The following is a 17,375-nucleotide window of genomic DNA, read 5'->3' on the forward strand; positions in this document are numbered from 1 at the left end:
GTGGGAAAAAAGTGAAACTAAGCCAAAACTTGCTGAAGGTGCTTGTGGGCATGGAGACCAGAGTGGAGCTACCCCAAAGTGCCCACACCAGGTGTGGAACAGAGGGGACCCTCACTACAGGAACTTTATTTCACAGCCCCTGCCCACCGTGCTGGCATGGCCCGGGGCAGAAACTAGGAGGGGACAGTGGGACACGGACTCTGAGGGGACAGCGGGGCTGGGATGGGAGCTGGATATGGTACGAGAGGTGTGAGCTGGCCTGATGAGGATTTAAAAGTGCTCTGCAAGGGGATGGCAGTGCCAGCTCAGAGCTGTGGGATGGAACATGAACTCTGCAGAGAGATGAAAAGGTGATGGTGGAAAAGCAGCCCTGCAGATGACAGGGGCGATGGCTACGAGCCACCACGAAGCCACTGAGGGGAGGGAAAAGGCGAGGCCGCGGCCCTGAGGGACAGCCCGCCACGGTGTTTGCTGTCTCCACGGCAACGCCAGCGCCGCCATCTTGTTTACCGTCACCACAGCAACGCCCGCCATCTTGTTTGGCGTCCCCACAGCAGCGCTCCGGCCGGGCCGGGCCGTGCCGGGGCCATGGCGGGCGCGGGGCGGCTGCACGACCTAGACCTCAGCGCCGAGGAGGCGGAGCGGCTCCAGCGCGCCTTCCGCGACGAGCGGTTCCGCGCGCTGTTCGCCGAGTACGCGGCCGAGCTGACCGACCCCGAGCAGCGCCGGCTATACGAGGAGGAGGTGGCGGCGCTGGAGCGGGAGCGCGGCGTGGAGGTGCGCTTCGTGCACCCGACGCCGGGCTTCGTGCTACGGACGAGCCAGGCGGGCTGCCGCCGCTGCTACATCAATGTCTGCAGCAACGCGCTGATGGGGGAGCCGCGGGCCCGCGCCGAGCGCGGCGGACAGCGCTGGGAGCTGCCCTACAGCCTGGCCCCGGGCCGCGAGGAGCTGCGCCCCGCCGGCCGCCGCCGCCTCCTGTACGACGTGGTGTTCCACCCGGCCGCGCTGCGCCTGGCCGCCCGCAGCGCCCGCTTCCGCCGCCTGCTCTGCGATACGGCGCTGGACGCTGTGGAGAGGCACTGCGGGGTGGGGCTGGACCGCAACAACGCCACCGTCCTGCGAGGAGTCCCCTACAAGGGCGTCCCGCAGGCACCCATCCTCCGCTTCCCGCTGCCCGGCGGCGCCCCAAAGCCACCCGACGACGGAGACTCCCCGCTGCCGCCCTTCCCCTTCCCGCCCGCCGCTGCCCCGCCGCCCGCCCCCGGAGGCTCCTCGCCCGCCGCGCCCCCGCCGCCCTCCGGCCCCACCACGCCGCGCTCGAGCATCCGCCACCGCTCCTACGTGGACCTGCAGGACTACCGGCACTGCCGCGACTCGGCGCCCAGCCCGCTGCCGCGGGAGCTGGTTGTGACGGTGGAGCTACCGCTGCTGCGCTCTGCCGAGCAGGCGGAGCTGGAGATTCGCGGGCGGGAGCTGCGGCTGGACTCGCAGTGTCCCGCCTACCGCCTGCGGCTCCACCTCCCCTACGACGTGGACGAGCGCGGCGGGCGGGCCGCTTTCAACCGGGCCCAGCGGCAGCTGCAGGTGACGCTGCCCGTGGTGCCGCCGCCCGGCCTGCGGGAACCGCCGGCCCCGGTCGAGGAGCGGCTGGAAGGGGCCGAGCCCGCTGCCGAGGGGCCGGCAGAGGCAGAGGCGGCAGAGGCGGGCGGCGGAGCGGCTCCTCCCCCGGAACGCGGTCCTGGCGGCGCGGCCCGAAGCACGTGGGGCGGCGGGGAGCCCGGTGATCCACCCGCCGAACCCCCCGCTGACCCACCCGCTGGTCCGTCTGCCGAGTCCCTCGCTGAACCAGCCGCTGAACGCCCCGTAGAACCACTTTGTGGTCCACCCGCTGATCCCCTCACTGAACCCCCGGCTGAAACTCCCCTTGATCCAACCTCTGAGCCCTTTGCTGACTCCCCTGCTGAACCTGCCACTGATCCAACCTCTGAACCCCCTGCTGAATCCCCCGCTGATCCAACCACTGACCCCCGCTCTGAACCCTTCACCGAACCTGCCACTGATCCCCTCGCTGATCCACCGGCTGATCCACCCGCAGAACCACCCACCGAGCCCCCGGACCTGCCACTGCCCCGCTCCGCTGCTGCTTCCCCCGTGGCCAGCCCCGAGCCAGCCATGCCCAGCGGGAACACCCCTCCGCAGGCCTCAGAGGGCCACCCCAGCGAGATGGCCACGTGCCCTCCCTTCCGTGCCCGGCAGGACGAGGCGTCCCTCACGCTGCTCCTGCTCGTGCCCGGCATCCAGCCCCAGAGCCTCCACGGGGACGTGGGCACCCACCACTACAGCCTCAGCTTCTGCACCGACAGCGGTGCCTTCGCCCTGTTCCTGCAGTTCCCTCCCGCAGCCAGGCTCGTGTCCCCCGAGAGCAGCGTCAGCGTCTCTGCCCACAACGCCGTGGTGGGGCTCGCCAAGGCCCCCGGCAGCACCGGGCTCTGGGAGAAGTTCAGCTTCGGCCTCGACCCCTCAGCTCTGCAGGTAACAGTGGCACGTTCGGGGTGCCACCCGCCCCGAGTGCCGCTGCTGGGTGTGGCTGCTGTTTGTTTGAGCGGTGTCTCAGGGAGGTGTGAGGGTGAGTTCAAAGCTGGTCGTGACGAAAGCTGATTCCTCCGAGAGATGCTCCCGGATGTCAGTGCAGTGACCTGATTTGTGCGAGTCTTGTACGAGCAGCTCCAAGGTCACACCATGGAGCTGACACCTTCATCCTTGGAATTGGAATGACTTCTGCCTCTCATACAAATTTTTTTCTGAGGGAAGTTCTGGTGATGAATGAAAACGTCGCCTATGTCCTTTTATGTCCTTAGTGTTCACTTTTAAAGCCCTGTACATTGCTCATGCAGCCTGTTCACACGAAGAAAGATCTTTATGATACACCAGATTTACACACGTGTGCATACAGTGTCAGGAATTGTAGGGGGAGTGTCCCTGCGTCCGTATTTTGGGACAGAATTCCCATTTACAGCCACAGGAACCCCCATTAGTTCAACCAGAGCAGAACAACAAACAGCAGCTGTGAACTGTCCCAGTTTGCTGGGGTAAATCTTCATCTTCTCTGTCTGAATATGATTCTAGTTTAGTATTTTATAATTTTATGGTTGCTGGTCTCCCGTGATGGGAGAAAGTGGGGTGGCTGCATCCAGGTGACAGTGCCTGCTGGGAGCTGGCAGTGTCCCCAGAGGGATGCCCACCTTGTGACACTCTCTGTCCAGAGCTGCTCACACAAGTTTTGTGGAGAACCACATTACTCTGTGAGCTCAGATTTTCAGACAGTTTCTCATGAGCAGGGATTAAAGTTGCACAGTTCTTGTGTAACCTTCCAGCCATGGGATTTGGAGTTTGGCCTGAGTTGAGAGCAATAAAATCCTCTGCAGTTTGGATCACGTGCAGTGGGAATGCAAGTCCAGGAAGCTGGCAGGCTTCAAGTGTATCCACTGGGATAGACTTGGCTTGGAGCAGCTTAATTGCTCCATCCCTACAACTAGAAATAGCTTGTGCATGATTTTGAAAGATATTTATCCAATTAGTGTTTGCGCAGCTGAAACCACATTTAATTTCCCGTTTAGCGGCCGCACACCTTTTACAGCAGCAATTCCTGTGAAGCAGGAGCTGATCATTTCGGGGAAGTATCAAAGATGATGAATTTATGGAGAACCACCCACGCTGAGCTGTTTGCAGAGCATTTCCTTTGCTTTTACCAGAGCAGGAGCCTGCAAGTCTGTGCAAGTGGGGCCGCAGAACGCTCAGTGCTGCTGTTCAGTGCTGTGATCTGGCACTGGCTGCTGCTGCTGCCACGTCAGAAAAGCCACTGTGTAAACTCCTGCCTGTTTTCTGTGCAGGTACAGAGACTGCCCAGGGCACTGGTGGATTCACCATCCCTGGAAATGCTCAAAAAACCTGTGGATGTGGCACTTGAGAACATGGTTTGCTGGTGAACATGGTGGTGGTGCTGGGTTGGTGGCTGCACTAATAGTTGGAAGTTTGGTCTATGGATTTGTTACTGCAAGTGGAGGAACATTTTGTGATTGAAAGTTGTTAAAAGGCCACCCAGTAATGAGATTTTGGCTTTGTGAGTTATAAAAAACCCTCGAATGTGCTGATTTTATTATATATTGCAAAATGTTTTGGGTGGAGTAGGAGAAAGAGATTGGGCATTAGTCATCAGCTTCCCAGCCATTCATTCACAGCAATCTCCAAGAGATTCTCCTGGCCTCCAGTCATTTTGGACACTGGGCCTGCAAATTGAAGCAGGAGAAATAAACTTGAAGTCATTTGTCCTGTTTGCTTTTTTTTAATCTGTGCTATTTCCCCCAAGTGCCTGAGAGCTGCACTCGCTCAGAGTGAAGCGAGAAAAATGAATATTTAATTAGAGCCACTATTACATGCTGCCTTGTGGCCATTATTTGTTCCTGGTCGCTTTTCTTCTACTTATGTTGATGTCTCCAATTTGTCTGATGCCACCTTGGGGGTTTTTCTGCCTTGAGTCTCGTTCTATAAATCAGAGCTGTGCCCTGAGACCCGGAACGAGTTGCATCAGTCATTGCAGAGTGCACAGAGCAGTGCCCTGTCAATGCCTTCAGGGAGCTTTGGGGGCTGAGGCGAGCAGGAATTTTATCCTGCACCTCCCAATCTGCTTGTTGGTCATCTCCTCTCCCACAGCAGTGCTGCCAGAGGATAGTGCCTGGCAAAAGGGAATCATGGAATGGTTTGGGATGGAAGGGATCTTAAACCTCATCCAGTTCCACCCCTGCCATGGGCAGGGACACCTTCCCCTATCCCAGGTTGCTCTAGGCCCCGTGTTTTTAACAGCTATGGAATTCCTACTCTGCTCTATTCTGGGAAGTTGCTTCTTGCTGGAGACCCAGGGTTGCTGTGTTGTTCCATGGAAGAGATTCCTCACTGGATTGGTTCAGAGTCTGCCCCTCACTGGTACCTCCTGCCACGGTGGCTGTTCAGTGCCCTGTGAGGCTGCCTGCCCAGCTCATTCCCATCAACTGCCAATTCCTTCTTGGAAGTTGGTCTGATCCACATATGAGTTGAGCTTGTCCTTAGAACACCATGCTTGAAACAGAACTTCAAGGGCTGCTTTTCCTTTTGTAGTGAGCTGTGGCTGAATCCCCGTGCTGGAAGATGATCTATTTAGAGCTCAGTTTCCATAGATGCTGAGCAGTTGGAATTCCCACCCCAGCAAGTGCCTCTTTTCAGGAAATCTTTACAGCGCCCTGATCCTCCCTGGACTTTAACTGAGTAGTTTCACTCCTTGGCTAAACCATAATGTCCACACTGCAGTTGGACTTGATGATCCTGGAAGTCTTTTCTGTCTTAATGATTCTATGACTTATTACGGTGACTAGAAGTCCTATAAAAATAAAGATTCCAGAACTTTGGATGTCGTGGGCTTAGGGTCACGTATTTCAGGGGTTTTAAAGGCATCTTTTGTCACTGCCCTGGTGCTCAGTCACTGCACCAGAGACCACAGTGCTGATCCTTCTGAAGGGCTTGCTCCAGGCCCTGTTTTTCCAGGAAACAGAGCCTCATGACCTGAGGAAGCTGCCTGATTTCCCCACTGCTCTTTGCCTCCAAGTACCAGCCATGGGCTGTGCTCCCTCCATTACTCTTCACTGCAGTTCATCTGCTATAACCTTCTTTACCTTTTGCTTAGATCCTGGGAATTCAGGCCTAGGAAACTCCTGCATCAGAGAGCTCCCCTTCATTTCCAGACAACACAGCCTGGGGAGAAAATGACGAAGGAAGAATGGTTGGGAGTTAAATAACCATTAATAAAATTTGTAAGCCTGCCAGGCAAGGTTTCTGAGAACATGTCCCAGTGTGTCCTGGTTTATGGTAGTGCTGGAGCTGGGCAATTATGGAAATTGTGCCTTTGGAAAGCACTGTCTTGGAATGTTTGGCTTCCTGGGGTTAAAGGCTCGATTCCTAACAGGAAAAAAGAGCAGTTTTCTGCGGGTGTATGGAGCTACTGAGACTAGGGGGCTCAGTTCTCAGAGCATGTGAAACACATTTGGCAGATAATTCATTCTGCCAGCAGTTTTGGGGTCGTGTCTGTTCATTTTCATGGGGTTAGAATAAGACTGGTTCATGCAGGAATTCCCTTTCAGGCCGATTCACACCCTTCCTGCCCTTCTCAGAGGCCTGGAATGGGTTTGTTCAGAGGATGTGTGCTCAGTCCCCTGATCAGTGCTTCCCGCTGGGTACCCCTTGCTGGGCAGGGAATTGCAGCCAGCCCATCCCTTTCCTAAAAAAAACCCTGTCAGATCTTATGGAGAATATTAGGATTTAACTCACGTAAACCCCCCTGGGGCTCCAGGGAACAGCAAGGAGCAGAGGAAAACAGAGGAAATATTTCCTCTGGTTTCCTATGCATTGCTTTTTTTTAACATTTACAGGCTGAAAAATATTATACAAAACATTCCTCAGGAGTTCATGGCTGGAGCTAAGTCTGAGTTATGCTATGTGTGAGGGATCCAAATGGGAATTGCTCAGAGATAGGGAAGTTTTGTTTAACTTTTCTGGGAGTGTTGAGGCCTCCACGCAGGATGTTCTACATGGATGTGATTTTTCTGCTTGGCACAGCCACCAGCGCCTGGTGAAGGAGATCCTTTGGAAGCTCCTGGTGCTTTTTCCTTCAGAAAGCAGCTGGTAAAAAAGATGTGGAGATGTTGGAGCAGGTACAGAGAGGCCATGGAGATGCCCCAAGGTCTGGAGCCCCTCTGCTCTGGAGCCAGGCTGGGAGAGCTGGGAACATTTGCCTGGAGAAGGGAAGGATCCAGGGAGAGCTCAGAGCCCCTTGCAGGGCCTGAAGGGGCTCCAGGAGAGCTGCAGAGGGACTGGGGACAAGGGATGGAGGGACAGGACACAGGGAATGGCTTCCCAGTGCCAGAGGGCAGGGATGGATGGGAGACTGGGAAGGAATTACCTCCCTGGGAGAGTGGAGAGGCCCTGGCACAGGGTGCCCAGAGCAGCTGTGGCTGCCCCTGGATCCCTGGAAGTGTCCAAGGCTGGGCTGGATCAGCCCAGATCACCTTATCCCATCCTCTTTTGGTGGCACTTAATCATCACAGAATCCTAGAATAGTTTGGATGGGAAGGGACATTAAAGCTCATCCAGTGCCACCCCTTCCATGGGCAGGGACACCTCCCACTGTCCCAGGCTGCTCCCAGCCCCAATGTCCAGCCTGGCCTTGGACACTGCCAGGGATCCAGGGGCAGCCACAGCTGCTCTGGGCACCCTGTGCCAGGGCCTGCCCACCCTCACAACCAGGAATTCCTTCCCAATATCCCATCTAAATTTCCCTACATCACTTGGGTGGAGCTGTAGGTGGCAGAGTTATATTGCTCCTTGCACTGGGAGCACGTGGAAAAGGCCATGGGCTGGAAGTGCTCCTGTGGGCTGTCCTTGTGCTGGGTGAGCTCAGAATTAGGGCTCTTGTGGATAAATGTTTTCCTTGGTTGAATACTCAGCCGAGCATGAAACCCTGAGAGCCATGTTAGGAAGTGTAAGACATGGATGTTTTAAACCTTTGCCACCTTTCAGGGAGAAATCCATCCCAGAGAGCAATTTTGCCCTCATTCCCAAGGTATCTGGAGTTGTTACACAGTTTCTTTGGAAGTCAGGGTTATAATTTTCAATTTCCAAGCTACTATAAAGAATTACTGTAATAGTCAGGGGTCACTTCTAAGAAGATGCTGCTGGAAGCTGGGGCTGTTGTATGTAATCCTGCAACAGTTTATTTTTGCTTCAGTTAATTCTGCGCTCAGCACTTCAAGACTCTTGGCAAGTTTTTTGGGAGGTCAGAGAAGGACAAAGAAGGAGAACACAACAAACTTATTATTTCACGTTTTTCAAAGTAATCTCTTTCCCAAGCTACATTAAGGACCATAATTAGTTTGCTTCTGCTATAAAACAAACTAATTTCTGAATAGTCTTTAATTGGTAGCTGCATTTTGGGAATAACGTGACTACACAAAACAGCTATGTCAGGAAATATTATTAACCTACTGATGAAGCTCATCAAAGCTTCTTTGGAGCTGTTGAATCTTTGCAGCCATGAGCACCTCGGGAAAGTTTTCATTTCATTACATGCACCAACACTTTGAGCTTCAAATTCTCAGGTTGAGCTGCTTTGTGCTGGGACCCCACAGACTCAGAGATCAGGAAATCCGTGGATCCAGGTCCTTTTCCATACTGGCATGACTTGTTGGGTTTTGACCAGAGAAGCTGTGGCTGCCCCATCCCTGGAAGTGTCCAAGGCCAGGTTGGATGAGCTTTGGAGCAACCTGGGATAGTGGAAGGTGTCCCTGCCCATGGCAGGGTTGGAACTGGGTGGGATTTAAATCCCCTCCCAACCCAAACCATTCTGAGATTCCCTGATCCTCTCCTTACAGGAGCCACAAAAATAATTCAAGCATGAAATCTGTCCTGCTTTTCAAACTTGCAGCCTGCGTGGGAGGTAACTCTGGATGGAAACTGTCTTCAATTTGGATAAATTAAGGCAGAATAAACCCATCCGAGTGCTGAGGGCAGCCGTGAGGGGACCGGCTTTGCGCTGTCGGCGCTGTGAGACACAAGGACGGGTTTGAATGATGAAGTGTTCCAGAAACCAAAGTCATCCCTGCTAACGTTTATGTTAATTTGGTCTCAGTTTAGTCACAGGGAAAAATGAATGTGTACCAAACAGCAGATGACAGTATGTGCAGGGAAAAACAAATTAAATTCGAAGTTGCTAAGAGAGTATCATAAATACCAGAAAATAAACTGCTCAAATTGAAGAATTATTTTACAGGGTCATTGAAATCAGCTGCAGATGGTTGTCCTCTGTTTGCTCTGGCTTGGAAAGCAGAGCAGGCTTTAGAATAAATTCCTGAACCATTTTTTCCCAAGGTCTGTGCTTTGATAACATCTGCAGTAATATAAATGCCTCGGTGGGTGCTCCCCGTGAATGCAAAGTCTGAGTTACAAGTGGCTGGCTGGTGGAGCAGGCTAATGATAATCACCTTATTGAAAACAAACACATCCCAGGTGCCATGATTTATGGCAGGCCACGGCATAGGGATGGGATAAAATGGTAAATATTTATGGGAATTCGGGGATTGGGCTGAGATGACACGTGGTAAAATTGGTTTGCAGTAACGAGTCAAAGTTAACGGAACATCACAAGCAGTTTTTATCCTCATTTAAAGTACTGATTAATCGTAGAATCATGGAATATCCTGAGTGGGAAGGGACCCACAGGGATCATCCAGGGCAGCTCCTGGCCCTGCCCAGACCCCCCAACAACCCCAGCCTGGGCATCCCTGGCAGCGCTGTCCAAACGCTCCTGGAGCTCTGGCAGCCTCGGGGCCGTGCCCATTCCCTGGGGAGCCTGGGCAGTGCCCAGCACCCTTTTGGGAAGAACCTTTCCCTGATAATAAACCTCTCATTCAGTTTTTCTTTTTTAACAATATTTTCTGTGAAGAAAACAAATTCTTTTGCTTTTAATCAGGAAGAAAATCTCCAGAAAGGTTCAGTGGGTTTGTTGCCAAATTTCAAAGTCCTGATTGTGCTGAGGAGGAATGGGTGTCCCTCACACAGCCATGGGTGCCAGATGCAGATTCAGAGGGAAAAGAGATTATTTTCCTCATTTTATGTAGGAAAAGTAGGATGGGACTTGGAGCAACCTGGTCTAGTGGAAGGTAATTAAAGGTCCTGAAATACATCCCATGGCAGGCAGTTGGAACGAGATGAGCTGTAAGGTCCCTTCCAAGCCAAACCATCCCATGATTCCATGACTTTTATTTTTCAGCTGGGTGAGGAGGGTTGTGCTTTGCTCTCCTTGGAAGTGCAGGCAGGGCACCAGAGCTCGGCAGTGTTCCCAAATCCCCTCCAAGGGAGGCTGAGCTGTCTGTCTGTGCTGTGTGGGCCAAGCAATCCAAGGCAGAGCTGGGAATTCTTCTCCTGAGCTGCCCAAGGATCGAGTTCAGGAGCTTGTGGGAGTTTTGGTGCTGCACAGATTTTGTGTCTGCAGCCCCTGCCTTGTTTCTGTGCTCTGACACCTTCCCCTGAACTCTGCAGAGTATTTCCACAAGCCTAAAGCTCTGGCAGATCCCTCTCTGGGAGGCAGGAGAGGATGCAGCACAGGGGAATAAGAATTTTAGGCTTTGCATGCAGAAATGCAAGGAGTAGCTGTTTTCCGAGAGGGTTTTCTGTCAGGGCAGCTCTGCTGCACTTTAATCTCTCCCCAAACCATCCCAGCATCCAGTGTTGGCTGTTTGCCTGGATTGTAATCTTCCTGGATAGAAAATGAATTCAATCCTCTGCCTTGGAAAACCAACAGTATGTATGTTATGACTTTCCATATTGTGATTTCTAATTTAACTAGTGGAAAAAATAGGATTCTGGCTTATTTTTCCAGTCCTGGTTTGTTTGGGCTTTTTTTCCAAGATGACACTTAAATTTTGTACCTCACACACAATGTGACATCTGGCTGTGCATAAGGCTCCATCCACAGGGGGCCAAAAATGTGCAGAATTGCCTTTTTGCTTCTCAGTCTGCAAGATGTCAGTGATAATTGAATTTAACTTTCATTGGATTGACAAGAGGGTTGAACTGGACCGAGAAATTTAAAAGTGTTGACTTAATGTGGAAGGTTTGCAACTTCTCCCTGTTATTTCCAATTAAATAAGGAAGGTAATTCCTAGAACCTAAACTACTCCTCTAGGTCAGACCATTTTTATTGTGTCTGTCCTTACCCTCAGCCTACACAGATGATGCAGGAATAACACAAAGACAGGGAAAGCTCTGCAGTTCCTATGAAACAGCCCCTCCAGGATATATTTTAGGACCTTTAATTACCTGCAATGGATTTAAATCTTTAAACCTGTAGCAACACGTTCCAGGTTGTTGATGAAGTGCATATGAACAGCCTAGAAGCACGCCCCAGGCTGTGTCTCTGCCTGTGGATACCTCTCCTTTTTTTTTTCCCAACTCTCTTGTCTGCTGGAGATCTGAGCAGCCTCGGTGGCTGGGTGTGAAATGGATACAGCCCTGAGTGTTCCAGATCTGATCTTGGAGCAGAGATCCTGCAGTGCCTCTCCAAGGAGGTGTTTGTGTTTTCCTAAAGACAGACAGGAAGCAAGCCCACAGCAGTCTGACACCTTCGTGGTGTTACGACAGGTGAGGACAGGAACGAGGTTGGTACAAATAATTTTTCAGAGAGGGTCTAAATCTATATATTAGTCACCCATCCAAAGAGAGAAATAATATTTTTTATATTTGATATGATGCAGATTTGTAATTTCAAGCAAAATGTGCTAAGCACTGATCTTAATTCATTTCACCTCATTCTCTGAATGTCTGACTTAGAATTTCTCTGTCAGGACATGAGTGTGGTGTGAAACTCTGTCCTGGCTTTCTTTGCAGTGAGTTTTTAGCCCAAATACTCCTGAAGTTTAGCACAAAAAGAACATAATGTGCTGTTTTCTCTCTTTTTCTTTAGGAAAGGTTGTTTGTCAGTGAAGAGAACGTTGATGGATTTCTAGGCACTGCTTTCTGCCCTTCCCCTTGCTCCCAATCAGCACTGGAAAGCCAGCCATTAATTGAAGTGCTGGATGTTACTGAGGACAGAATTCAAATCAGGGTGGAGGTAAGGATCTCTGGGAGCAGCACAGGCTGGTTTATGTTCTTCAGCAAGCTCCTATCAAATCCCACTGAAACAGCTTTGTTCCTGTTTTGTCCTGAGGAAGCAGGGGAAACCCAGGACTGGGGTTGTTTGCAAGTGTAAATGTCAGTTTTCAGAAGTGTTTGTGCCATTTAATGTGACCAAAGGATTGAAACTTCCTGTATTTCATTTGGAAGATGGAGAACTGTGATCCAATCATTTTAGAAAGTGCTTTTTCTTTGCGGGAATAGTTCACTCTCTCAGCCTTGTACAGGTAGACAAATCCTAGAGGGTTTTGTCTGGGAAAAATTCTGTCTCATCTTTATTCAATCCATGTATTTGAATACTTGGTGGGTTCCTGTTGTGTAGATAATTAAACATGAGGCTATTAGTCTTACACACTGGTCTCAAATTCAATCCTTGTAGTCTCAGGCCTCATTCAGGCTCTGTTCCTCTGTCTAGAACAAGACAGGCTGTTTCTGGGATCTGCCACGGGATTAAACTGTCCTCCCGTGGCAAAATAGATGGGCAGATGAAGAAACCAAAATGTTAATTTTGTGAGGAGGAAAATGTGAGGTAATCCCCCCACGTTCACTGGGATTTCTGGGCAGGCATCGCATCCAAAATTCAGAGGAAACTTTTCTTAAAGGAAACATAAAAAGCAGGAACTATCAGGTCACTGCAGTGGCCATGAACTGGGGACTGCAGATGGGGTTAATGTGTAGCTGGTTTATTGGGAGGCAAGTTCAAACAAAGCACATGACCTCTGGAACTGGGCTGGAGGTCCGAGGAGTTTCCTAAAGATAGTGGATCCAGCTTAACTTTCACAGCTGGTGTGGGTTGTACATAGGAAAATGAAATTCAAAGTGTTGGAGAGCAGATGGGAACTAAGAAAGGGCAGCTGAGATACCTTAAATCATCCCACTCCTGCTCCTGTGTGGGGCCAGGAGTGGGGGTCGATGATTCTTGAGGGTCCCTTCCAACTCAGGGTATCCAGGATCACGTTCATGTGGGAGAATTGTCCCGTTTGGAAAGGCCTGACTGGTGTTTGTGTTTCCTGCTGGAGTGAGCAGTGGTTTGGGAGTGTGAGAAAGATTCTGTCTGTGGATCCATGAATCCAGCTGCTCTTGGATAGGTCCCTACCTGATCCTGACTCTCCAGTGGCAGGGACCTACAAATTACCAGCGGTTTTTTTGCCAAAACACCCAGTAATGGAGAAATTGGGGAACTGCTGTTTGGACAGCACCTCTCCCAGTTCCTCCTCTCCTGAGGTAAACCGCAGTTCCTGGATTAGCTCCTGGATTAGGCTGGGAATTTCCCTAATTGCAAGGTTCCAACCTTGCAACAAGAGATCCCCTGGCTATTTCTCTGGCTGCTGAGATTTGGAAATCAGGCTGGGTGTGGTGAGTGGCCACTGCTGCTCCAGCTTGGCCTCTGCCCAGCCCCATTTCCTAGAGCAGAGGAAACCCTGGGGAAGCAGAACGACCTCCCTGCCACTCATTCCCACGCACCAGACAAGAGCAGGAAAACCTCAGCACCCGCTCACTTGGCTTCTAGAAGGAGAACCATGGAATCACAACCTGATCTGGGTTGGAAGGAACCTTAAGGATCATCTGCTTCCACCCCCCTGCCATGGGCAGGGACACTTTGCACTATCCCAGTGGAGCTGAGCTGTTGGAGAAACAAATCCCTCCTGTCTTCGTGTGCACAGTTTGTTCCAGCTATAAAATAATTCATTTATTTCCTTGACAGCCACAGGAACGCGATGCAGAGGGAACACTTGGCAGCTCAGGGGGAGCCCTTGCTGGAAAGACCAACAGCAACTACCCTGAAACAAAGGCAGAAACAAACTGTCCTGCAGCTGAGGAACGTGCTGCAGGATCCACCCCAGCTCCCACAGCTGAAACAATAGGAAAAGTAGGCTGTGCTTCACACCATTGTTTGCAGCATGAACCTCCTGACACCAGTTCAGCGATTCCTGGCGGATCTGGGAGAAAGGAGCCCGATTTAGAAAGTGCTGCTGCAGCAGGAGACACGGCCCCGGCCCCAGGCTCTGGAAAACAAGGAGAACTGATGGCGGGTCGGGATGAGGAGCCACGCCCAGAGCTGGGCAGCAGGGCAGGCTCCCCCATCCTGCGGGAGGTGAACCCCGAGGACGGGAGCGTGCGGATCCTGCGGGATCACCGAACGCACTGCCCCGTCGTGTTCCAGAATTCTTTGCTCTATGAGTTGGATTAGTTTCATTATTTTAGAATTTCTTTCTGTTGTTTGATGCTTGCTCTGACTTCCATGTGCTGGTGGATGACTTCAGGGCTCAGAGAGGTTCCCACTGAAACTGGTGCAACATCAAAACCTTATGTTGTTAACAATTTTTGGAGTTTAACAATTGTACGGAAATAATTTTACTTAAAAGTTGCAGTTGGAGGTGACTTCGAGCTCCTGGAAAAAAAATGTATCTTTATTGTTTACATAAATTTTTTATTCTCTTCCCACGTTTCAGGGATTATTTGTATATATCCTTAGTCTAACAGCTCCCTCGGGAATTGAGCAGTATTCATCATTTTCCAAACCTTTCATTTGGTGCTAACTGCAGGATTAGACTTGCAGTGATTCTTAGCAATCAAATGAAATTTCTAATTATCCGGAGAAGTTCTAATTAGTCTCCTAGAAATAATCAACATTTATACGCTGCATTCCATCCTAGTGCTGTGCTTCAGATCTGCAGCACCCAGATATCCCCCAGCTGAACAAATGCCATTGCACAAGAATATCCTCTGGGTGCATGTCTGCTCTGAAGTATTTACAATTCCTGAAATGGATTCTCTTTATCCAGATTAGATTTATTTTCCACAGTTTCCTTCAAGTTTCAGCGTTTCTCACCTCTCTAAAGCACAATAACCAAGAGAACACATCTAAGAATAAACTTCCTGTTCCCCTTTCTCACTGCTGCTGAACCAACTTCTGTTTTGAGTGCCACAAGGCACAGGGGTGCTTTAGAGGAGAGTTAAATTTGCCTCGTTTCAGGGCTGCTCTGGCATTGCTGCCACAGTTCTCTGTGAAACACGAGTTTGGGTGTGTGGTGTGAGCGTTGCTTTCCGAGCTCAGCAGAAGCCACAGCTGCCCAAAACACCTGCCTTACCCTCCCTGGTGGCACATCCTGCTGGAGCTTTGCTGGGCTAAGCTTAACCCCATCAGCTTTTTGGGAGAGGTCTCCGAGGGTGAGGCACCAGCACAGCTTCAGCACCAGCCCCAACCCAGTGGAACAGAACACGGAGCAATCACCGTGCAAAACTGTAGTTAAACAACCCCTGGAAAAAGAAAAAAGCAGCATTTTCCTTTCTCTAACCTCTTTCTCTGTTCTACAAAAGCTGCTGAGGTGCTTCTGCCACAGCCGAGTTCAAAGAGGAGTGGCATTAAAGCAGCCGGAGCATTAACAGACGGCTCTGTGGCTCCAGCTCAGCCCCTTCCCACCACACAGCAGCAGTTTTTACACAGCTAATTTGAAAGCAACTTTTTAAAAAAAATCCAAACAAAAAAGGTGGTGTGCCACCAATTTGCTACTCTTTTCTGCCTCAATTAATGAGTATCATTAAAAATTTAATGAAATTAAATGCACACTGCTAGAAGGGGTGATGGCACATGTCCAGCCCTCGGGATTAAAGAACAGAAACTCCCCCCTCCTTCCCCTCCTGACTTTTTAGGAACACAAGATGACATCATCTTTTTGCTGACGATCAAGAACTTCTCTAGGCTTACAAAACAACAGAATTTTTATTTTGGCAGAACTAAAAAAATCATATATTTATCTACTATTGTTTTATAGTAAAAACAATGAAATTTTATTTTTTTCATCCTTCATATATTCATTGACACAGCGCAACCGAACCGGGACTCGGGGATCGGGCGTGAGGTGACCCCGGGTGGGACCCCAGGCACCACCAGAGCTTTGAAGCACCAAAAAAGATGCACTTAAAAGTGTTCTCCACCTCCTCCTCCTCCTCCCAGCAAACACAGCAGCAGGTCACTTTTTGCGTAGGGGCTGCAGCACGTCACCCGTTTCCAAAACGTGGTTGCCAAACATGAGAGATTACTGTTTTGGGACACCTTTAACAAGAATGTTTATTCATATTAAAGCAGAAACCAACTCATAAATGCTGTTTATACACGTGTGTGCCTGTAAAAGACACAATGGGACAACTCAAGAAGAAAAGGCGGCTGCGAGGAGGATCCTCACTGGAGTCTGCGGTAACTCTTACAGAGTTCGTGGTCCCTGATGTCTCCCCACCCTCCATTCTTGACGTGAGGGGACAGGGGAGCCATGGAGTACCTTTTACTGACACTCATCACCTCGGGAAACAGGTACTGTTGGTTGCTGTTCAAGAGAGAGTCGATTTTGGCACTCTGGGTGGACGGTCTGCAGGATTTCTTGTGGTGCATGCCACAGTCCCCCGTGTGAAAAATCCTGGGGATTTCGGGAACCAGCACTTTCCAGAACTTTGGAAGACAAGAGACAGTCAAGTGCTGCAGAGTCCAGTCCCAGTTGTAGTCATCGTAGGTGCAGAAGGCGTCCGTGCACTCGATGAGCTTCTGGTACGTGTCTCTGCCGAAGGCCATGCCCATGTTGTGCTCCGTGGACTTCCACGTCTTCATCTCCACCTTGTCGGCGCGGCCGGCGAAGCCGCCCCGCACGGGGCTGTAGGTGCCCAGGGACACGAGCTGGCACTCGGGGCACTCGCGCTGGCGCAGGGCCCAGAGCTGCTTGAGGACGTGGTAGAAGTCGGGCGCCAGGTAATGATCCTCCTCCAGGAACAGCACGGGCCCCGCGTGCTCCCGCAGCGCCCGCACGCGCTCCCACACGAAGTGCAGCTTCCACCACCAGTGGTGCTTGGTCTGCGCGAACCGCGCCTCGCGGTAGTGCCCGAACGAGTCGGGGAACTCGGCGTTGATGCAGCCCAGGCGCAGCGCCGCCGCCTTGCCCACGTCGCGGGGGCAGTCGCGGGGGTCGTGGCCCGGGAACTCGCGCGGGTACAGCTGGATGCTGAACGGGAAGAACACCTGCAGCACCGGGCAGAAGTCCACGCGGGCCGCCAGCCGGTTCAGCTCCTCGGCCCACAGGTCGTGGCTCAGCACCAGCAGCACGTTCTCCACGCCCGCCGCCCGCCGCAGCGACTCGAGCAGCAGCCGCAGGTGCTCGGCGCGGTCGTGCACCTGCACCACGAGCACCACGTCGGGCCGCGCCGGGAAGCGCCCGGCGTTCCGCACCGGCTGGTCGAAGTTCAGGCGGTACACGAGCGAGCGGTAACTCAGCGTCGCGTTCTCGGACAGCACCTCCGCCGCCACGGTGGCCGACGCGTTGGCGGCGGGGCGGCGCGCCACCGGCGGCGGGGGTTCGCTAACCCGCGGCGGCTCCCCGGTGCTACCGGGACCGCCCCGCTGCTGCTGCTGCTGCTGCAGCGGCTGCTGCAGCTGCTGCTGCTGCTGCCGCCGCCGCCCGCCGCCGCCGGTGCCCCAGAGCGCCAGGGCGCAGAGCGCCAGCGCCAGCGCCAGCAGCAGCACCTTGCGCTTGTAGACGCGCAGCCGCATCGTCCCGGCGGCGGCGGCCCCGCTCCGCCGCTCCCGCCGCCGCCGCCGCCGCTCCCGTGCACATCGCGCGAGAATAGACCCCCCG

The 17,375-nt window shown here is 52.2% G+C and overlaps 2 protein-coding genes across 2 annotated transcripts; one reads left to right on the forward strand and one right to left on the reverse strand.

Annotated features, from left to right (window-relative positions):
- The first annotated feature begins 500 nt into the window (after positions 1-500).
- On the forward strand, positions 501-14,650 carry DNAAF2 (dynein axonemal assembly factor 2). Its single transcript, XM_042047168.1, has 3 exons — positions 501-2,535; positions 11,546-11,692; positions 13,460-14,650. Exons 1-3 carry the CDS (start codon positions 589-591, stop codon positions 13,943-13,945), a joined length of 2,580 nt encoding a protein of 859 aa, XP_041903102.1. The 5' UTR covers positions 501-588; the 3' UTR covers positions 13,946-14,650.
- Positions 14,651-15,459: 809 nt separating this feature from the next.
- On the reverse strand, positions 15,460-17,327 carry MGAT2 (alpha-1,6-mannosyl-glycoprotein 2-beta-N-acetylglucosaminyltransferase). Its single transcript, XM_042047173.1, has one exon. The coding sequence runs from the start codon at positions 17,288-17,290 to the stop codon at positions 15,938-15,940; it is 1,353 nt and encodes a 450-aa protein (XP_041903107.1). The 5' UTR covers positions 17,291-17,327; the 3' UTR covers positions 15,460-15,937.
- Positions 17,328-17,375: the final 48 nt, after the last annotated feature.

Source organism: Corvus kubaryi, unplaced genomic scaffold (genome assembly GCF_017639235.1).
Source record: "Corvus kubaryi isolate FWS band 111438036 unplaced genomic scaffold, C.kubaryi_AGA036_p1.0 66, whole genome shotgun sequence".
Taxonomy (NCBI): domain Eukaryota; kingdom Metazoa; phylum Chordata; class Aves; order Passeriformes; family Corvidae; genus Corvus; species Corvus kubaryi.

Coding starts and splice junctions, on each gene's coding strand:
- MGAT2 (XM_042047173.1), bottom strand. CDS start 17,290: ATGCGGCTGCGCGTCTACAAGCGCAAGGTGCTGCTGCTGGCGCTGGCG.
- DNAAF2 (XM_042047168.1), top strand. CDS start 589: ATGGCGGGCGCGGGGCGGCTGCACGACCTAGACCTCAGCGCCGAGGAG. Junction 2,536..11,545: donor TCGACCCCTCAGCTCTGCAG/GTAACAGTGGCA, acceptor CTTTTTCTTTAG/GAAAGGTTGTTTGTCAGTGA. Junction 11,693..13,459: donor GAATTCAAATCAGGGTGGAG/GTAAGGATCTCT, acceptor TTTCCTTGACAG/CCACAGGAACGCGATGCAGA.